Source organism: Boeremia exigua (genome assembly GCF_020726555.1).
Source record: "Boeremia exigua strain MPI-SDFR-AT-0100 chromosome Unknown C7974scaffold_13, whole genome shotgun sequence".
NCBI classification, from domain to species: Eukaryota; Fungi; Ascomycota; class Dothideomycetes; order Pleosporales; family Didymellaceae; genus Boeremia; species Boeremia exigua.
This window is the reverse complement of record NW_025763530.1, coordinates 277,037-294,979: the sequence shown is the minus strand read 5'-3', so window position 1 is coordinate 294,979 and position 17,943 is coordinate 277,037. Positions and strand designations below refer to the sequence as shown.

General features: G+C 56.6%; 10 protein-coding genes across 10 annotated transcripts; 7 read left to right on the top strand and 3 right to left on the bottom strand.

Annotated features, from left to right (window-relative positions):
* Positions 1-292: 292 nt before the first annotated feature.
* Positions 293-1,587, bottom strand: C7974DRAFT_404097 (uncharacterized protein). The gene has a single exon (XM_046142913.1). It carries the CDS (start codon positions 1,239-1,241, stop codon positions 408-410), a length of 834 nt encoding a protein of 277 aa, XP_045992020.1. The 5' UTR covers positions 1,242-1,587; the 3' UTR covers positions 293-407.
* A 152-nt stretch (positions 1,588-1,739) lies between these two features.
* On the top strand, positions 1,740-2,880 carry C7974DRAFT_404094 (Rieske [2Fe-2S] iron-sulfur domain-containing protein). The gene is made up of 4 exons (XM_046142912.1): positions 1,740-2,035; positions 2,206-2,294; positions 2,349-2,499; positions 2,555-2,880. The coding sequence occupies exons 1-4, from the start codon at positions 1,759-1,761 to the stop codon at positions 2,734-2,736; spliced, it is 699 nt and encodes a 232-aa protein (XP_045992019.1). The 5' UTR covers positions 1,740-1,758; the 3' UTR covers positions 2,737-2,880.
* Positions 2,881-2,890: 10 nt separating this feature from the next.
* Positions 2,891-3,945, bottom strand: C7974DRAFT_67042 (p21-C-terminal region-binding protein-domain-containing protein). Its single transcript, XM_046147052.1, has 3 exons — positions 3,793-3,945; positions 3,503-3,739; positions 2,891-3,447 (listed from the first exon to the last, which is right to left on the bottom strand). The coding sequence occupies exons 1-3, from the start codon at positions 3,886-3,888 to the stop codon at positions 2,926-2,928; spliced, it is 855 nt and encodes a 284-aa protein (XP_045992018.1). The 5' UTR covers positions 3,889-3,945; the 3' UTR covers positions 2,891-2,925.
* A 162-nt stretch (positions 3,946-4,107) lies between these two features.
* Positions 4,108-5,786, top strand: C7974DRAFT_321672 (GMP synthase; the record flags this gene model as incomplete). The annotated part of the gene is made up of 2 exons (XM_046138814.1): positions 4,108-5,695; positions 5,749-5,786. The coding sequence occupies 2 exons, from the start codon at positions 4,108-4,110 to the stop codon at positions 5,784-5,786; spliced, it is 1,626 nt and encodes a 541-aa protein (XP_045992017.1).
* A 183-nt stretch (positions 5,787-5,969) lies between these two features.
* Positions 5,970-9,109, top strand: C7974DRAFT_67014 (chloride channel). The gene is made up of 2 exons (XM_046147051.1): positions 5,970-7,820; positions 7,877-9,109. Exons 1-2 carry the CDS (start codon positions 6,463-6,465, stop codon positions 9,027-9,029), a joined length of 2,511 nt encoding a protein of 836 aa, XP_045992016.1. The 5' UTR covers positions 5,970-6,462; the 3' UTR covers positions 9,030-9,109.
* Positions 9,110-9,189: 80 nt separating this feature from the next.
* Positions 9,190-9,995, bottom strand: C7974DRAFT_321746 (uncharacterized protein; the record flags this gene model as incomplete). Its single annotated transcript, XM_046138818.1, has 2 exons — positions 9,190-9,881; positions 9,932-9,995. The coding sequence occupies 2 exons, from the start codon at positions 9,993-9,995 to the stop codon at positions 9,190-9,192; spliced, it is 756 nt and encodes a 251-aa protein (XP_045992015.1).
* A 311-nt stretch (positions 9,996-10,306) lies between these two features.
* Positions 10,307-12,016, top strand: C7974DRAFT_66982 (Alpha/Beta hydrolase protein). Its single transcript, XM_046147049.1, has 2 exons — positions 10,307-10,952; positions 11,004-12,016. The coding sequence occupies exons 1-2, from the start codon at positions 10,374-10,376 to the stop codon at positions 11,886-11,888; spliced, it is 1,464 nt and encodes a 487-aa protein (XP_045992014.1). The 5' UTR covers positions 10,307-10,373; the 3' UTR covers positions 11,889-12,016.
* Positions 12,017-12,314: 298 nt separating this feature from the next.
* Positions 12,315-12,983, top strand: C7974DRAFT_66984 (uncharacterized protein). Its single transcript, XM_046147050.1, has 2 exons — positions 12,315-12,497; positions 12,595-12,983. The coding sequence occupies exons 1-2, from the start codon at positions 12,356-12,358 to the stop codon at positions 12,804-12,806; spliced, it is 354 nt and encodes a 117-aa protein (XP_045992013.1). The 5' UTR covers positions 12,315-12,355; the 3' UTR covers positions 12,807-12,983.
* Positions 12,984-13,327: 344 nt separating this feature from the next.
* On the top strand, positions 13,328-14,277 carry C7974DRAFT_321297 (NADP-dependent l-serine/l-allo-threonine dehydrogenase-like protein ydfg; the record flags this gene model as incomplete). Its single annotated transcript, XM_046138799.1, has 3 exons — positions 13,328-13,629; positions 13,714-14,188; positions 14,242-14,277. The coding sequence occupies 3 exons, from the start codon at positions 13,328-13,330 to the stop codon at positions 14,275-14,277; spliced, it is 813 nt and encodes a 270-aa protein (XP_045992012.1).
* Positions 14,278-14,788: 511 nt separating this feature from the next.
* On the top strand, positions 14,789-17,308 carry C7974DRAFT_380330 (uncharacterized protein; the record flags this gene model as incomplete). The annotated part of the gene is made up of 2 exons (XM_046140513.1): positions 14,789-16,219; positions 16,268-17,308. The coding sequence occupies 2 exons, from the start codon at positions 14,789-14,791 to the stop codon at positions 17,306-17,308; spliced, it is 2,472 nt and encodes an 823-aa protein (XP_045992011.1).
* Positions 17,309-17,943: the final 635 nt, after the last annotated feature.

Here is a 17,943-nt window from a genome sequence, read left to right as displayed (position 1 = left end):
ATCTCCACCATTAACAAAGTCGCAAGTCGCCAGGACGCGACGCGGCCGTGCACGTCTCCCGCACTTAGACCGCCGCAAGGTGCGGAGAGGTCGTGCGTTGATTGGCGCTTAGCTTCAGACACCTGCAGCATGTACAAAGACGTGGATTATGCTTGAAACGCGCAGAGCGTGTCGCGAGGGTGGCGCAGACCCTTCTGATTGTTTGTTTATTTGCAGGCGAAGTTTGCCCCGCGCATAACTATCTTGTCAAAGGGGCTGTACGAAGTATTGTAAAGACAGTTGCAAGGATCCACTTCATGGCTTGATTGATGGATCATGGAGCTATGTATGTGTGTATACTGACTGGGTCCTTGTAGTCTCCGTGGACAGCTCGACAGCTCGACAGACTCGTGCAACGCTTCCTGTGCTCATTCTTCAGGCTCCCAGACCTCGATCTTGATCCTCCAGTGCGGCTCCAGTGCGATGCCCTTGAGCACTGCCTCCGTCTGCTCCCACGGCACGCCGAAGCTGCCGCTGTTGATCTTACACATGCGGACCTGACTAATCTCCTTGTCTACCTGACTGATCAGCTCCAGCAGCATCTGCATGGACCTGCCAGTGTTTCGTAGGATCATGTCTGGCTTGTCCTTGGCCTTGCCGTATTTGGCACTCGTAAAAAGACAGCCGATCCAGTGCTGCTCAGCGCCATCTTGAGGTGTGAGGAGCTGCGCGGTGCCTGTTGGCACTGGGTGCGACTTAGTGTGTTCCTTTGCACAGAACCTGTGGTGCTCTGCATACGCTTTCGGGTATTGTTGTTTGAACGCTTTGGCAATGCCCGCGCCCCAATGGCCTTGCGTGTTGCACGCGTGGATCAGCACACATCCTTTTGGTACGTCGCCAAACATGTCGCCCTTGCGGTATGTAAGCTGCAGTGATAGTGAGGTATCGTCTTGCTTCTCAGCCATCTCTAGCCCGCCAGACGGGACGTGTGTGCAGTCCATATGCCGATGTTCGTTCTTAGGGGTGAGATTGGGCTTCTCGAATGGAGATGGCGAGCTTGATGTCGTTCTTTTGAGCGCGCCATTGTCTGCCTTTCCAGGCTCGGCGTTGATGTTGGCGCTGCGGTGCGCTGACATGGTTGATGCTGGCCGTGAGATGATGCGAACAACGGCGGCAGGAAAGCAGCTGCACGTGGAGTCAAGGCGAGAGCAATACGATGCTGGTCTATGGAGGACGCGGAAAATGGTTCTGCTGGATAGCATTGGGGTGAGAGAGCAGGTGATTGCCCGTTTTGCCTGCCCTTAGCTGTGCGAGCAGCAGGCACCAAGGGCTGCGGGCAGGCACCTTCGAGCCAGCTCAACGTCTAAGCCATTGGGTGCAATTCTACGGTCTATCAATTGCACGGAAAGCTCTGCGATGTTGCGCAGGCTCTCAAGTAAGTATAACAGATGCTACCGTCGACGATGGCATGCGGGAGATCGAGGGCTGCGGGCGCCCTCTAGCCCAGGCCAAACATCCAAGCCATCAGGTGCCAATCTGCACTCTCCAGACACAGATCACCTGCTCCCAGAGAGCTACGCAACGTTGCGCAGACTATCACCAAGCATGTCAAGCACGCCAGGCGCTGCCGTGGACGTTGGCCCGGGTTGCGGCGAGGTGCACGACGCCGCCAATCAGCGCCGACCATTTCTGATGATGCTAAATCGTGCTTTTGGTGCTTGAATCTTCAACCTCGCCCCGACGACATCCATCACACCCACCCTCCCCCCCGCGCCCACGATGCCCACCCTCGCCAACAGCGCCCGTGCCGTCGCACGATCATGGACCGCCCACCAGCTGCCCGTCGCCCGGGCCGGCTGCACCGCCATGCAGACCCGTAACGCCTCGGCGTCGTCGTTCGACAGCCCCTTCAAGGGCAGCAACGACAGCACCAAGATCCCCTCGTTCGCCGCCTACAGGAACAAGAACGGCGAGCAGAGCACCAAGGTCTTCCAGTACTTCATGGTCGGCACCATGGGTGCGCTGTCTGCTCTCGGCGCGAAGGCGACCGTCCAGGGTAAGCTTGCCCGCCCGCCGCGCCCGCCCGCAGCGCGCCAGAGCTCCGCAAAGCGACGGAATCAGGTCTCGGAGCACTGAGGAGCATCTGGGAGAGCAATTGGCTGTTCTGCGGATGATCTGGAGCTGCAGTCCGATGGAGAGCACCCCAGCTAACGCGATGCGCGACAGACTTCCTCGTGAACATGTCCGCGTCCGCCGACGTTTTGGCCCAGGCCAAGGTCGAGATCGATCTCGCCGCCATTCCCGAGGGCAAGAACGTGCGTTTACCGCCAGAACCCGGATAGCACAGAGCGGCAGCTAAGACAGCGCAGGTCATCATCAAGTGGCGAGGCAAGCCCGTCTTCATCCGCCACCGCACCGAGAGCGAGATCAAGGAGGCCGAGGACACCAAGTGGGAGTCTCTGCGTGACCCCCAGTCCGACGGCGACCGTGTCCAGAAGCCCGAGTGGCTGATCATGTTGGGTACGGCGCTCCACAGCACGCTATGGCGCGGCTCGTGTACTGACAGCAACAACAGGCGTCTGCACCCATCTCGGTTGTGTGCCCATCGGCGAGGCGGGTGACTTCGGCGGCTGGTTCTGCCCCTGCCACGGATCCCACTACGACATCTCAGGCCGCATAAGAAAGGGACCCGCCCCGCTCAACCTCGAGATCCCCGCGTACGACTTCCCTGAGGAGGGCAAGGTCGTCATTGGTTAGATTCGCGCATTGTGTAAAGTAGCGAGATGAGTCGGAGGGGGCTGGCTGTGTCAATAGGAGCAAGCATCACCATTTCCTTTGGTTTCTTACTTAGATTCGGCTTGTGTGCGTAGGAATGTAACACCAGTTAGAGTCACGTCGCGTCACGGATCTGATGCAATGATGTGGTCCACGCGTTTGGATTCATGACTACTGACCACCGAGGAATGCCTTGACGGCTTCCACCGCGCCTGCGAACTTGCCCGCCTCAATCAGCGCCAGGTGGCCCTGCGGCTTGACGCCCATCTCCTGGAACGCCCTCTTGCTGTCGCTCGCGCCCTCGTCCACCGGGGTATCGTAGTCAAATGTTGTGTAGCCCGCAGCATGCTGGTGCAACACCTCATCCTCAGGGTGGAAGTAGAACGTCTCGTCCTCGGTCTTGCCGGCCTTCTTCTTCTTGCTGGGCGGCTGCCCCACTGCAGGCAGACTCGACGCCACCTCAGAGTACGCTTTCGAGAGCACCAGATAGTGTGTGAATGCATACGGCTCCTTCTCTTCGACAGCCCACTGGATCTCCTCCATCAGCATCGTGTACATGGGCGGCACGATCTCGTGGGGCATGTTGATGAAGCGCTCGGTCAAGATGAGGCCGATTTGGGCAGGCGCGGCCGGGAGCAGCTCGGGTGCCTTCTTGCTGAGGTAGGCGTGCAGATCGCGAATCACTTTCTTGTCCTGCGCTGCGTCAGCTTCACACCACAACACCACAGCACACAGCACACAGCATTACCTTGTGCGTCTCCAGATTCAGCACAGTCAGAAACGCATACGGATCTGTCTCGGTGCCATCGACCTTGACCGTGCTGCCTAGTAGGGGTTGCGACAGGATCAGGTCGGCGAGCTCAGAGAGATCAAAGAGCTGGTTGTCGACATCGAGCAGCTGGCGCAGTAGGCTTTTCAGGCCGTGGAAGTCGACCTCAGGATTGGGGTCGAACCACTCAAAATCTACGTTCACCATGTCCATGTCCTAGCGATGTATAAGCGCAGCGCATGCAGACCAGCGTGGGAGATGCGCCAAACCTCGTCGCTATCGGACTCGTCATTGTTCTTCTTGTCCTTTCCCTTGCTCTCGGGCGCATCGGGCAGCTCTTCTGGGTCCTGTTTCCGCTTGGCCATCTTGTATGTGTGGTGTTGCGACCGCGCCGCCAAAACGTGAAGACCGCGTCGGCATACATACCTGCAATCGATAAGGGCTGGAAAAAAACTAGGGCTAGAGCACCGAGTCAACACCGCAAGCCCCGCGCTCGTCTTCGTCACTGCTTTCCCTTCACACTTCTCTTTTTTTCTTCGTCATACCTTTTCGTTCTTCATCCACGCTTCAATTCACCGGCCAACATGACAACCGACATTAAGGACGCCGTGCCTCCGCACAAGACCTTCGACACCATTCTGGTGCTCGACTTTGGGTCCCAGTACACGCACCTGATCACTCGACGGCTGCGCGAGTTCAACGTCTACTCGGAGATGCTGCCATGCACCACCAAGCTGGCCGATCTCGACTTTACACCCAAAGGCATCATCCTCTCTGGTGGCCCGTACTCAGTCTACGAGGAGGGTGCGCCCCACGTCGACCCCGCTGTCTTTGAGCTCGGCGTGCCAATTCTTGGAATATGCTACGGCCTGCAGGAGATGGCCTGGCACTTCGGCAAGAATGCTGGCGTCGCAGCTGGCGAAAAGAGGGAGTATGGCCACGCACACCTGAACCTCCAGCAGCACGGCGGCCATGTCGACGAGCTGTTCAAGGGCCTTGAGAACGACATTGAGGTTTGGATGAGCCACGGCGACAAGCTGAGCCACATGCCCGAAAACTTCGTCACGGTCGCTACTACCTCCAACTCGCCCTACGCTGGTATCGCGCATAGCTCTAAGAAGATGTACGGCATCCAGTTCCACCCCGAGGTCACACACACTCCCCAGGGCAAGGTTCTCCTCAAGAACTTTGCCGTCGATATCTGCCAGTCCACGACCGACTGGACCATGGGCAAGTTCGTCGACCAGGAGATCGCGCGCATTAGGAAGCTTGTGGGAGACAAGGGTCAGGTCATTGGCGCCGTCAGCGGAGGCGTCGACTCCACCGTCGCCGCCAAGCTGATGAAGGAGGCCATCGGCGACCGCTTCCACGCTGTCATGGTCGACAACGGCGTGCTCCGCTTGAACGAGGCTAAGCAGGTTAAGGAGACGCTCGAGAAGGGCCTGGGCATCAATCTGACTGTTGTCGACGCCTCTGACCTGTTCCTCGACCGCCTCAAGGGCATCACCGACGACCCAGAGAAGAAGCGCAAGATCATCGGCAACACCTTCATCGAGATCTTCCAGCAGAAGGCCAAGGAAATCGCCCAAGCCGCTCACAACACTCCCAGCGCTGGCGAAATCGAGTGGCTGCTTCAGGGTACCCTCTACCCAGATGTCATCGAGTCCCTCTCTTTCAAGGGCCCCTCGCAGACCATCAAAACCCACCACAACGTCGGTGGCCTTCCAGCAAACATGAACCTCAAGCTCATTGAGCCCCTGCGCGAGCTCTTCAAGGACGAGGTCCGCGCGCTCGGTGTCGAGCTCGGCATCAACGAGGAGCTTGTCTGGCGCCACCCCTTCCCAGGCCCGGGCATCGCCATCCGCATCTTGGGCGAGGTCACACGCGAGCAAGTCCGCATTGCGCGCGAGGCAGACTACATCTTCATCGAGGAGATCAAGAAGGCGGGTCTGTACAGGAACATTAGCCAGGCCTTTGCAGCGCTGTTGCCGGTCAAGGCAGTGGGTGTGATGGGCGACAAGAGGGTGCATGACCAGGTCATTGCGCTCAGGGCGGTGGAGACATCCGACTTCATGACGGCGGATTGGTATCCGTTTGACGGCGAGTTCCTTAAGCGCGTGTCGAGGCGCATTGTGAACGAGGTCAACGGCGTTTGCCGCGTCGTCTACGACAGTAAGTCTGATTGCTCTTGACATATTGGGTCAAGATGGCTAACATGAACGCAGTCACCAGCAAGCCCCCAGGCACCATTGAGATGGAGTAAGCATCTACGAGTGTCTTGGCACAATGCATGATAGACGGTAGCTAGGCTCAGCCCAAGGAAAGGAGTTTCACGGACACGGAAAAGCACATGAATAGATGATCGAGATTTGATGATACCCTGCGAACAACGCGATAGACGAGATCAATAGAGATGGTTCTGCTACCGAAGTGCTGCCAAAAGTACGGACACGATGTGACGAATGAGGTGCCAACATAGTCGGGCGTGGTCGGCGTATGGAATGAAAATTGCGGTACTCTGGTAACACATGGTTCTTCCTGTGGAGTTTCAGGGCCTTCGGGTGTGCAGTTGTGGTGTTGTTATTTTACTCGTTGTTTGAAGCTGGTCATGAGAGGTCGGAAATGCTCAGCCAGAACTGCAACCACATCGGCCATGCCTGGGACGCGACAGTAGGATCTGACCTAATTTCGGCATCCACGAGACCGAAGACCCCAGGAGCCCTCGTAGCTCCTCCCAACGACAGATACATAGTGTTTGATTCTCGCCAGCCCTGGCACATGTCAGCGACGGCCCTCGCACGGGCCTGGGACCTCCGCGTCCTCCGCAAAGAGAGCTCCGCTGCTTCTCCACCTGGCATACCTAGACCAAACGTCAGCTCGACGCGCCACGTTGCTGCCGGACCACGCCATCTGCCCACGCCGACTGCCCACGCAATGCGATGAACCGCCCCTCGGCCTCGCGCTCCCGCTCGCGCGCCCGCCCCAACGCCGCGCGGACCGCATCCTTTGCGCCCTCGCTGCGGCGGCGCACGACGTCGCAATCGGCGCAGAGCCATGACTACGACGACGCCGAAGCAGCGTCGACGGCGCAGGCCGACGCGGCGATTGCCAGCGAGATTGCCGAGATCAAGCGCTACGAGGACTTCACGACGATAGACTGGGTGCAGGACGCGGCGCGCGAGTCGCTGCGGCGGAAGGCCCGACGCCGGGCGCGGCTGGCGCAGCCCGCGACACACACCGGGCGCGTGTTCCTTGGGCGTGGGCGCGGCCGCTGGCGCCGCAAGATCGCCGAGGCGTATGATGCGGGCCAGGCGTGGATTGTGGTGACGCTGGTCGGGGCCGCCATCGGGCTCAATGCGGCCTTCCTCAACATCGTGACCGAGTGGCTGTCGGACATCAAGCTGGGGCGCTGCTCGACGGCCTTCTATCTCAACGAGAGCTTCTGCTGCTGGGGCGCCGAGGGCGGCTGTCCGGAGTGGAAGCGCTGGAGCACCGTGTGGCCCGTCAACTACGTGCTGTACATGCTGTTTGCGGCCCTGTTCGCTCTCACGGCCGCCACGCTGGTCAAGAGCTTTGCGCCGTATGCCGCTGGCTCGGGCATCAGCGAGATGAAGTGCATCATCGCGGGATTTGTGATGAAGGGCTTTCTAGGCGCCACAACGCTGTTCATCAAGAGCATCGGGCTGCCACTGGCGATTGCGAGTGGGCTCAGTGTCGGCAAGGAGGGGCCCAGTGTGCACTATGCTGTCTGCACCGGCAACGTCATCAGCCGCTTCTTCGACAAGTACCGACGAAACGCAGCAAAGACACGGGAGATTCTGAGTGCGAGTGCGGCCGCGGGTGTCGGCGTCGCCTTTGGCAGTCCAATCGGCGGCGTGCTGTTCAGTCTCGAGGAGATGTGCAACCACTTCCCGCTCAAGACCATGTGGAGGAGCTACTTCTGTGCGCTGGTGGCTACCGCCGTGCTGGCTGCAATGAACCCCTTCCGCACCGGCCAGCTCGTCATGTTCCAAGTCCGATACGACCGCTCGTGGCACTTCTTCGAGATCCTGTTCTACCTTGTCATCGGCGTATTTGGCGGCCTCTACGGCGCCTTCGTCATAAAGTGGAACCTGAAGATGCAGGTTTTCCGCAAGAAGTACCTGTCCGCCTACCCCGTCACCGAGGCAGTGGTCCTCGCTGTTGTGACGGCCATCATATGCTATCCGAACATGTTTCTGCGCATTGACATGACAGAAAGCATGGAAATTCTATTCCAGGAGTGCGAAGGTGGACACGGTTATGACAAGCTGTGCGAGTAGGTCTTCTCGCTTTATCTCTTCTTTAGCAGTGTCACATCGCTAACTCCACCAGCCGCGACCAGCGCTGGCACATGATCCTGTCCCTCTTCCTGGCCTTCACGCTGCGCACCCTCCTCGTCATCATCTCGTTCGGCTGCAAAGTCCCAGCCGGTATCTTTGTACCCAGCATGGCCGTCGGCGCAGCTTTTGGCCGTATGATTGGCATCCTTGTTGAAGCACTGCACGAGTCTTTTCCCACCTCGGCCTTCTTCAGCGCTTGCCTGCCCGACGAGCCCTGCATCACACCCGGCACCTACGCATTCCTCGGTGCCGCAGCGGCCCTCTCCGGCATCATGCACATCACCGTCTCGGTTGTGGTCATCATGTTCGAAATTACCGGCGCACTAACCTACATCCTTCCGACCATGATCGTCGTCGGCGTCACCAAAGCCGTCAGCGAGCGCTTCGGCCACGGCGGCATCGCAGACCGCATGATTTACCTCAACGGCTACCCCTTTCTGGACAACAAAGAAGACCACACCTTCGGCGTCCCCGTCAGCGCCGTCATGTCCACGACCACCGCCTGCCTGCCCGCTCACGGCCTCACCCTGCGCAACCTCGAGGCCACCATGCACAATAACGCATACCAGGGCTACCCCGTAGTCACGGACCTCGCTTCCAAAACCCTCCTCGGCTACATCGGCCGCACCGAGCTGCGCTACGCCCTCGACAAGGCGCGCACCGATTCCCGCGCCTCGTCCTCGTCGCGCATCGCGCTCGCCGCCCCCGTTGACGATACCCACATTGATTTGACGCGCTTCGTCGACCCCACGCCGCTCACAGTGCACCCTCGCCTCCCCCTCGAGACCGTCATGGAGCTGTTCAAGAAAATGGGCCCCAGGGCGATCTTGATCGAGTACAGAGGCCGTCTCACCGGTCTGGTCACCGTCAAGGACTGCCTCAAGTACCAGTTCAAAGTCGAGGCAGCGGGGCACGGTGGGCACGGCGGCGCTGGCATCGGCGAGGACGACCGCATGGAGGCGCTGTACAATATATTGAGTCGCGTGGCGGGCGGCGTTGACGGGGCGTGGCGCAGGGTGCTGGGGAAAATGGGGTTGTCGCGCGGTGGGGCGGTGCGATTAGACAGCCCAGTGGTGGTACGGACGCCGCGGGTTAGAGACGAGGGAGAGGAGCTGGAAGATCGGGGGAGGCCGGGGAGTAGATAGACAGACAGACAGATAGATACGACGCGCAAGCACTTCATTTTCTACACGTCTGGTGTTGAGTGATTTCGTGTGATGGTGCCTCCGTGTTGAGACCGTATAGAGCCGTTAACGCCAATACGCAATGCTACCAAACCATGTGTTTCTCCTAAGCGCTGAAACCTCACCGGCCGTTGATCGCCGTGAAGCCGCCCGAGCTGATCTGTGGCGGCGCAGCGACGCTCTCTTGCTTCTCCTTCTCCTTCCCTTTCCCGTTCGCGCGCGGCGGCCCGCGCATCTCCATCTCAATCTGCATGGCTGCGGGATCTTCCTCGCCCTCGCTATCCGCGACTCTGTCCTCGCCCGCTGCGCCATCGACATCCATAGCCTCTGTCTCCGGCACGAGCTCCACGCGCGCCAGTGGATCCAGCTGCGTGCCACTTGACGGAGTGTCGACAGCCGCTGTCTTCGCCGCAGCCACCTCTGCTGCCGCCGCCTGTGCCACCGCCGTCTCTGCCACGATCCGCGCCAACAGCCTCTTCGCTTCTTTTGTTTGCGGCCCAGACTCCGATGGCGGTGTCGGCTCTACCTCCTTCCCCTCCTCCACAGCCTTGCGCTTGCGAAACGCGCCGTACTGCGTCGTCTTGGGCACGACATCGACCAGGAACTCGAGGTTGTCGGTCTTGCTGACGGCGCCGCTGACGTCGCGGTACTGGATGTTGCGGCGGGGCCTGCGCTCGGCTTTGACGACGTTGTGGGTTGTGACCGCGAGGTGCTGGATCATCATCTCGGTGGCGAGGGCGATGGCGAAGGAGGCGTTCTTGGTGACTGTCAGGCGCTCCGGGTCGGCTTGGATTATTTTTTGGACGCGGGCAACTGGGGCGGTCAGCGGGGTGAGTGCTTGAACGAACATGGCAGGAGCTTACGGGGGAGAGACACATGGCCGGTGACTTCCTTCGAGGGCGCGATTGGGGTGTTGTTGTACGGCATGCTGAGCAAGTGGGGGAGCTGCGGCGGGAGCTTCAAGGTGTGGGGAGAGTGTCGCGGTCGATGGTGGTGGTGGGGGTCTACGATGGTCCAAAAAGCGTTGTTGTGTCCAATGACGCGTTTATTTCGCGGAACAGAGCTGCCGTCGGCGTGTGGCGCGTGGGAGAAGGAATGGTGAGTGTGAAAGATGCAGGCGCGAAACCGAAGGCCGAGCCGCAGGGAAGGTCGTACCGAGATAGCGCCATTACATACTAGGTATCGTGCTACCTAGATGTCAGCATTGCTATCTTGACGCTTGAACACCAGTCATCACACAGGCGATTGTTGATTTTGCATTCCATTGAGACTCGATTGACCTGCTTGTACAGTTCACCTCTAGAGATGAGGTTCCTCTCGGTGTTGCTTGCGGCTGGAGCTGCCTCTGCCGAACTATCCCAGATACCCTTCCAAGCCACCCCAGAAGTCGAGGGCTTCCAGACTTTCCACAGCCAATTCTCGGAGCATCACTCTATTCGCATCAAACAGCAGCAGAACGACACAATCTGCAATGCGCACTCGAAGCAGTACACCGGCTGGCTGGATGTTGGCGCCAAGCACATCTTCTTCTGGTATTTCGAGTCGCAGAACACGCCGTCCGAAGATCCGTTGTTGCTATGGCTCACAGGCGGTCCTGGCGGATCGGGCATGATCGGTATGCTCCAAGAAAATGGTCCTTGCTTGATTAACGAGCATGGCAATGGAACTGTCTACAACGAATACGGTTGGAGCAAGAACGCCAACGTCATCTATGTCGACCAGCCAGCTGGAGTTGGCTTTAGCTATGTCGATGAGGGCATACCAGTACCTGCAACCAGTTTTACCGCTGCGGAGGATATGCATCACTTTCTGCAGCTATTCACGAGCGACATATTCCCGAAACTGAAGCATAATGAGTTTCACATTACCGGCGAAAGCTATGCTGTAAGTGTCGTAAATACCTCTAATGATCAACATTCAGCTAATATGAACAAGGGTCACTATGTGCCTACATTGGGCGCTCAGATCGTGTCTCAGAATCAGCTCTACCCCAAACGACCTCAGGTAAACCTCAAGTCGATCTTCGTTGGCAACGCCTACGTCAGCCCTCTCGACACGGCCTTTGGCTACTGGGAGACGCTTTGCACAACGAACCCCGGCCTCGAGGAACCCGTCTTCAACCAGACACGTTGCGACATCATGGCCACCCATCTTCCTCGCTGCCTAGAAATAGCACGTGTCTGCTACAATCACCCTGATCCAGCAATATGTCTTGCCGGCGAGGAGGTCTGCTGGAACGGCGTGATTGTGCACTATGATGGCGAATCCGGCGCGGGAGGCCGCAACCGCTTCGACATTACGCATCCTTGTGAGACAGGAGATGATCTCTGCTACCCCGAGATCCAAAGGATTGGCGAATACCTCAATCTACCCTGGGTGTATGAAGCCCTGCACGTACCAAAAGCAGTCGGCAACTACAGTGTCTTTTCTGAGGCCGTTGCAATTGCGTTCTCCTTGACAAATGACGGGGGCCTCAGCACCCAGCCGCAGGTCCTGTACCTATTAGAGCACGGCATCGACGTGCTTTTCTACCAGGGCAATTTGGATCTTGCGTGTAACACTGCCGGCAACCTACAGTGGGCCAACTCAATGCCGTGGAAAGGTCAGCCGGCGTTCGTTGCGCAGAGCAAGAAGACATGGAAGGATGGAACACAAGAGATTGGCTGGTTCAAGGAAGTCAAGGTTAAGACTACCAGTGGTAGGGAGACGACCTTTGCACTCAGCACTGTCAATGGAGCGGGACATCTAGTGCCATTCGACAAGCCAAAGGAGGCACTGGCTCTTGTGGACAAATGGCTGACCGAGCGCAGTTTTGCATAAAGTATGTGTCAATATAGATTGTGAATAAACCAAGAACCAACAGCTCGATACCTACCGAAGGAGCTCAGAAATTGAAGAAGTTGTGTAACTCGCCGCTAGTGTGGGTCGCCATATTCACGGCAAAGCCGCACATCGCCACGAAGTCGGAAGATCGTGATACACGGCAGCAAGAATCGGCCAGGTACACATCACAACCCACTTTATCCCGCAACAGCGCATCATCGTCCCGCAGTGCGTTTCTCTTTCAATACTGTGGATGCTGAAGAATTGGTCGTGGGCTTCCCCACTAGATGAGATCATAGGTAAATGCGCGACTATACGTCATCGTTCAACCGTCGCACACGACCCTTATAAAGGGTCTGCACGCGTCAAAACATTACGATTCTCACACATCTACAACTTCAATTGCATCAAATCTTAATCCACTCGTCTCAATACCCTTCAAACCAATCCCACTTTATACCACAATGTCCCAGTCCAACGTCGGTAACGCTCAGGTCTACGAGGCCGGTGACCAGCGCAACTACAAAGACTCCGAGATCGAGGAGGCAAAGAAGGAGAACCGCTTCCACGAGGGCAAGGAGAACTCTCACTTGGCCAACGATGCCAGTAAGTTGTCACTACATCTAGATTGTCACAGTCGATCATACCTCGACTCTACAACCTCAGCTCGTCAAGCAAACTCAACATACTAACGCCACCACAGAGGATGAGCGCACTATCGCCAACAAGCTCGAACGCGAGGCCAAGCGTGAGAAGGAGGACGATGACAAGCTGAGCGAGGAGGACCGTCTGCGCAAGATTGACGCTACATTGCCCGCAAAGCTTCACGGCAACGAGCCCAGCAAAGGAGCCAAGCTCGACCAGGAGCTGAGGGAAGAGGAGCAGGCTGAGCTCGAGCGCAAGGGCAAGGCCTAATTGCATCGTGCCGGTAAAAGGTTGATGCTAAGATACCCTATGTGAAGAATGACCAGCCACTGCGGCGGCATTAATGAAATGAAGTAACGACCAAACAAAATCTGCCTATGGCATTGTGAAATGAATCATTTGTATACATCGACATTGTACGACACCAGATTTTCGTCTGCGATACCGCAGGACGTTGGATAATGACGACCACCCCTCCACAGAATTCGTGATGACCCCTCCACCAATTCCACGTCAAAGCTCCCGCTAGCCTACGGACCTAATAATCCCGACTCCACAGCCATGAATAGCCGCAGCTCCGCCTATCAACACCAGGACTCTTCATAAGCAACCAGCTGCCCCATCTTTGCCGTCTATCACGGCTCGTACCTTACATGAATTCTCTGGGCAAAGGAAACCTTTTCCGTCACACATACACATTTTCCCGAAGCCTCATCGCTCATAAACCCCGCGTCTCGAGCTTCTCGTTGTCCGTTACACAGCAATTGAACCTTCCCACAGCTTTCACGAGAATGAGTTCCTCCCAAGCAAAGCGCCTCGCTGGCAAGACCATCCTTATTACCGGCGCCAGCTCCGGTATCGGGAAAAGCACCGCGTTTGAATTCGCGCGCACACAGCCCGATGACCTCAAGCTCATCCTCACAGCTCGCCGCGAGGAAGCGTTGAAGGAAGTCAAGAAGGAAATTGAGGGATTGGCAAAGGGCGTTAAGGTCCATGTTGTGAAGCTGGACGTCAGCAGTGTCGACGAGATTAACCAATTCGTTGGCAACCTGCCAGCGGAATTCAAGGAGGTCGATGTACTCGTGAACAACGCGTATGTCTCCCCATATCATGCCCAATGTGATCAGCTCTTTCGGGACCCAGAACCTTAGAATCAGAGGAGCTAACTCTCTCGCAGCGGGCTCGTCAAGGGTGTAGACAAGGCCCCCGAGATTCAGCAAGCTGACATCAACGTCATGTTCCAGACCAACGTCACCGGCCTGATCGCCATGACCCAAGCCATTCTGCCCCTGTTCCTCGCCCGCCCAGACGGTGGCCGTGGCGACATCATCAACATCGGCTCCATTGCCGGTCGCGAGCCGTACCAAGGCGGTAGCATCTACTGCGCTTCCAAGGCCGCGGTGCGCAGCTTCACCGACTCCCTGCGCAAGGAGCTTATCGCCAGTCGCGTGCGCGTTATTGAGATTGACCCTGGGCAGGTTGAGACAGAGTTCAGTGTGGTCCGATTTGGCGGCGACAAGGACAAGGCGAAGAAGGTTTATGAGGGCGTTGAGCCCCTGACTGGAGACGATATTGCTGAGGTGGTTGTTTTTGCTGCTGCGAGGAGGGAGAATGTCGTTATTGCTGATACGCTGGTCTTCCCGAACCATCAGGTATGTTCAGGGGGTGTGCTATGGATAGGTGGTCGTATGCTAACATGTCGCAGGCGGCTGCGACGGTCATGCACAGGAAGTCGACATGATATGTGCAGTCCACGACCGGGGGGGAAGATGGCTGCCATGGAAAATCATAGGTGTACATCTCCCAAATACATTATCTGTCTGACATCACCGAGTTTCCTGGGACTTTACATGCGTCTGATTCTTGCTCACCTGTAGGCTCCTAGCATTGACGTCGTCAGGAGTAAGGCGCTTGCAGTGAAGCTCACTGTCCAGAGCACTAACCCAAATCAATGAACTGGTCACGACAACGAACCCGTACATTGCAGTTGAACCTAGGGTAGCATGAGAGCAATTGCTGCGCTTCACCTGCCATGCGTTGCTTCGTTGTTGCGTTGCTACGGTAATCCCAAGGCAACATTCACTCGGGGGAACTCCGGGCACGTACCCACTTTCTTCTCGAACCTGCGCTTCACTCAAACTGCCGTAAACTCTCATCCACAGTAAACTTTCCATATTAAACTCTCATTCACAGTAACAACAGCTTTTTCAGTATGCACTTTCTCGGCTTCGCAAAAGATTGCTCACATCTATATGTCTGATACTCATCTAAAGACCTGCAGCGCCGTCATCATTGAGCGCTCACCAGCTCTGCAGCAGCCTCTCATACAAGCGTCTACCTGGCCTCGCGCCTCTGAAACCTCACCTGCAGAAACCTTCCTCACTTGCGCCAAAGCTGTCGCTCCAATGCCTTCGAGGCGCGTTGAATTGCATTCAACATCACCCCAAAACTCCTTCCTGTGTCAAGATGCACGCTACCCCTTCCAGCACCTGACCCCACCTCGCCCGGTCCGAACTTCTTTCGCAGGCCTAGGTACATCCGTTCACTGGCGCGGCCCTGGCCTCTCACTGTTCAGAATGAACCCCGCGGCGAAATGCGACATTCAAGATTTCCTCCTCGGTGCTTGTGCAGCTCAGGACAAAGAGCACAGTGAAGTATCGCAGCCTACGGGCACGAAGACGATTTACATCGTTGAGGCCGACAGTGCGGGCGAAAGCCAGGAAGCACTGTGTGAACCAACGAACTCAGAGACACTGAAGGGCATCTGCAACTTCCCAGTTGAGGGCCACCATGCTGATCAACCGAGCCAGCTCGTCGAGCATCCTGTCACAATGCTTGACGACATGCCGCAATGGCTGTCACGTAGCCAAGGTGTGAAGGAGGAGGAAACTTCCCTTGCTGGTTACGAGTTCGACATAGACTCAGACTCGGACGAGAGGGAAGACCTCGACACACCTTCTCCCCCACCGCCACACATTCCTACTCTCGAATCGATCTCAGAAGTCGATGAGGACATCGAAAGCAACGACGGCTTCGTGAACGTCATCGACGACGAGCCGCCCATGTACTGCCGCAACCCACACTCCGCAGACCACCCCCACTGCCACGGCCGTATTGTAGACCACCAGTTTGGCTACAATGCGATGGATGCCGAGCTGGACTTCCAGGAGCGCTTCGTGTTGACGCATGGTAGTGTCCATAGCGTCTCGCGATATCGCGACTGGCAATACCTGAAGTGGGAGTGTGGGCAGAGCACAGTGCATGGGCGGTCGTCGTTGCGCGTTGAGGTTCAGGTCGACGATGACCAAAATCTAGAGGATGAGAACGACCAGAACTACGAGCTCGAGGTCGAAGACGACCAGAGCCCGGGAGACCGATTGGTCTGCCTGATTGAGGAAAAGTATGGACCGCTGACACGCCACGGTCTGTTGAGTACGGTGCCGGCACGATCAGAAACTCAATGCTCTGAGGAGTGCATCTTCAAGATTGAAAAGTTTCTTCATGCCGAACCACAAGACGATCTATGGCTCACAAATGGAACATTCATCAACGAGAATGAAGAGCGCGTTTCTGAGCCAAGCATGGTCTTCGTTGGCTTGGGCGATGATGCGGAGCCTACACCTCCAGTCACACCATCTTCCAACTACACCACACCCTCGATGACCGAAGAGGCGCTGTTGAAGGTATGCAAGCTTGACCTGGCTATCACCAACAATGCTGATTACTTGCAGATTCTCAACACACCCCACGACGAATTCATCGAGCATTGTGTGCAACGGCACCAAGCACGTAGGCAACAAGCAGTATCTGTGAGACAGCCACGCAGCGACGCGACGTTCGTTGTAGTCGATAACACCACGCGAGCTTTTGAGGAAGTAGACAAGGTCGCCACCGAAGGACCTTTGTCCCCTTCCGACACCACAGACAACGCCGCAGAATCGACGGAGTCACCAGTGGAGGCAGCTGCATCTCTAGCCTGTCCTTCAGGATTCAGCCCCCAAGCAACGTTGAGTGAGTGTGATAGTCACCCAGCAAGTGTCCTGAGTACCCGGTCTTCGCGCGACTCGATTACCGCTGAAGTCTCATTCTCCTCTGAGCGCACTTCAGTCACGACGAAGTCGTCCAACGAGAGCCTCAAGTCAGACCGGCAGCGACTGATCGACACACTCGATGTTCAGGTCAAATCTCATGGAGTGTTTTGCAAAGTTGACTCAGATGAGAAACGCATAGCAAGCATGCCCATCCTGAGTCTCTCAACATCAGACATCTGCGACAAGGCGACGGATGTCTCAGCGCTAGTTCACGATTCTTCATTGAAGTATACGATTGCTACCTCGAGCGAATCCACTTGCACCGAGATCGCTACACAGAATCACTTGACACGAGTCGTTGAGGTTCAGACTCTGTTGCCATCAGCGACAGAGCAAGCAGCGGCTATGTCTACCTACGCCTCCACCAACGATTGCATCAACGTCTCGACACCATCTGCTGAAAGGGAGCAGCACACCTTCGATGATGTTCGGTATGATTTGCCAAAGCAGCAGCCGTCATCACCAGTGTTGGATGATGCACAGCGCTCCAACACACGACAGCGCTGGAGCAGCAAGATGAAGTGTGCTGTGAAGAAGGGAGTCCATGCGATGTCGAATGCGACAAAGCAAGGTGCTCGTCGAGCTGTCCACTCTTCTAAGAAGCTCGGGAAGACTGTTCGGTGCATTGTGCCAGTTGCCAGGAGCGCCCGCAACCCCTATGAGACCGTGTTGCTCAATTGAGATCTTCACCGTCTGCAATGAAGCAGACTCGGTCATCATGCCATCGATTTCCTTTGTATAAATACCCTGATTTTCTTTTGTGCGCTTCGAATGTCGAAGCTGGACGCACAATGCCTCTTTGTCTTGGTTTTCATTGTCTGGTACCTGGATCGGACCCCGAAGATAGCATTAATATTATACTTGACGTTCTCACACATCATTCTGCCCGACCCAATTGCACCCGGTGATGCTCCAGCGATTGGTACAAACGTGCGGTGATACGAACACAATGTTTGCTGGCGGTGTGACGAACGGGTTTGGGTGGTCCCCTCAGCAGAACCTCGATATCTTCAATTTTGCACATTCACATTGATCACAATATTTTGAACTGGGAATTCTTGCTAATTGGAGTTATATTCTAATGTGCCAGATGCACAATGTATGTTGACCCATGGTTCTCGTGTGCGTACAAGTTTGGTTCGCGCTGCCACCAGCAAGCACATACAGAGATACTTTCACTCGATCTCCCCCAACAGCCCTGAAGTGAAGAGTGAAGGTACCTGCTTCCCCAGCCGCACGACCCACTGTTCCCAGTCGTCGTCCATGGTTACAGGCCTGCGCAGCCACCTCTTCACCCACACATTGACCACTGCGAT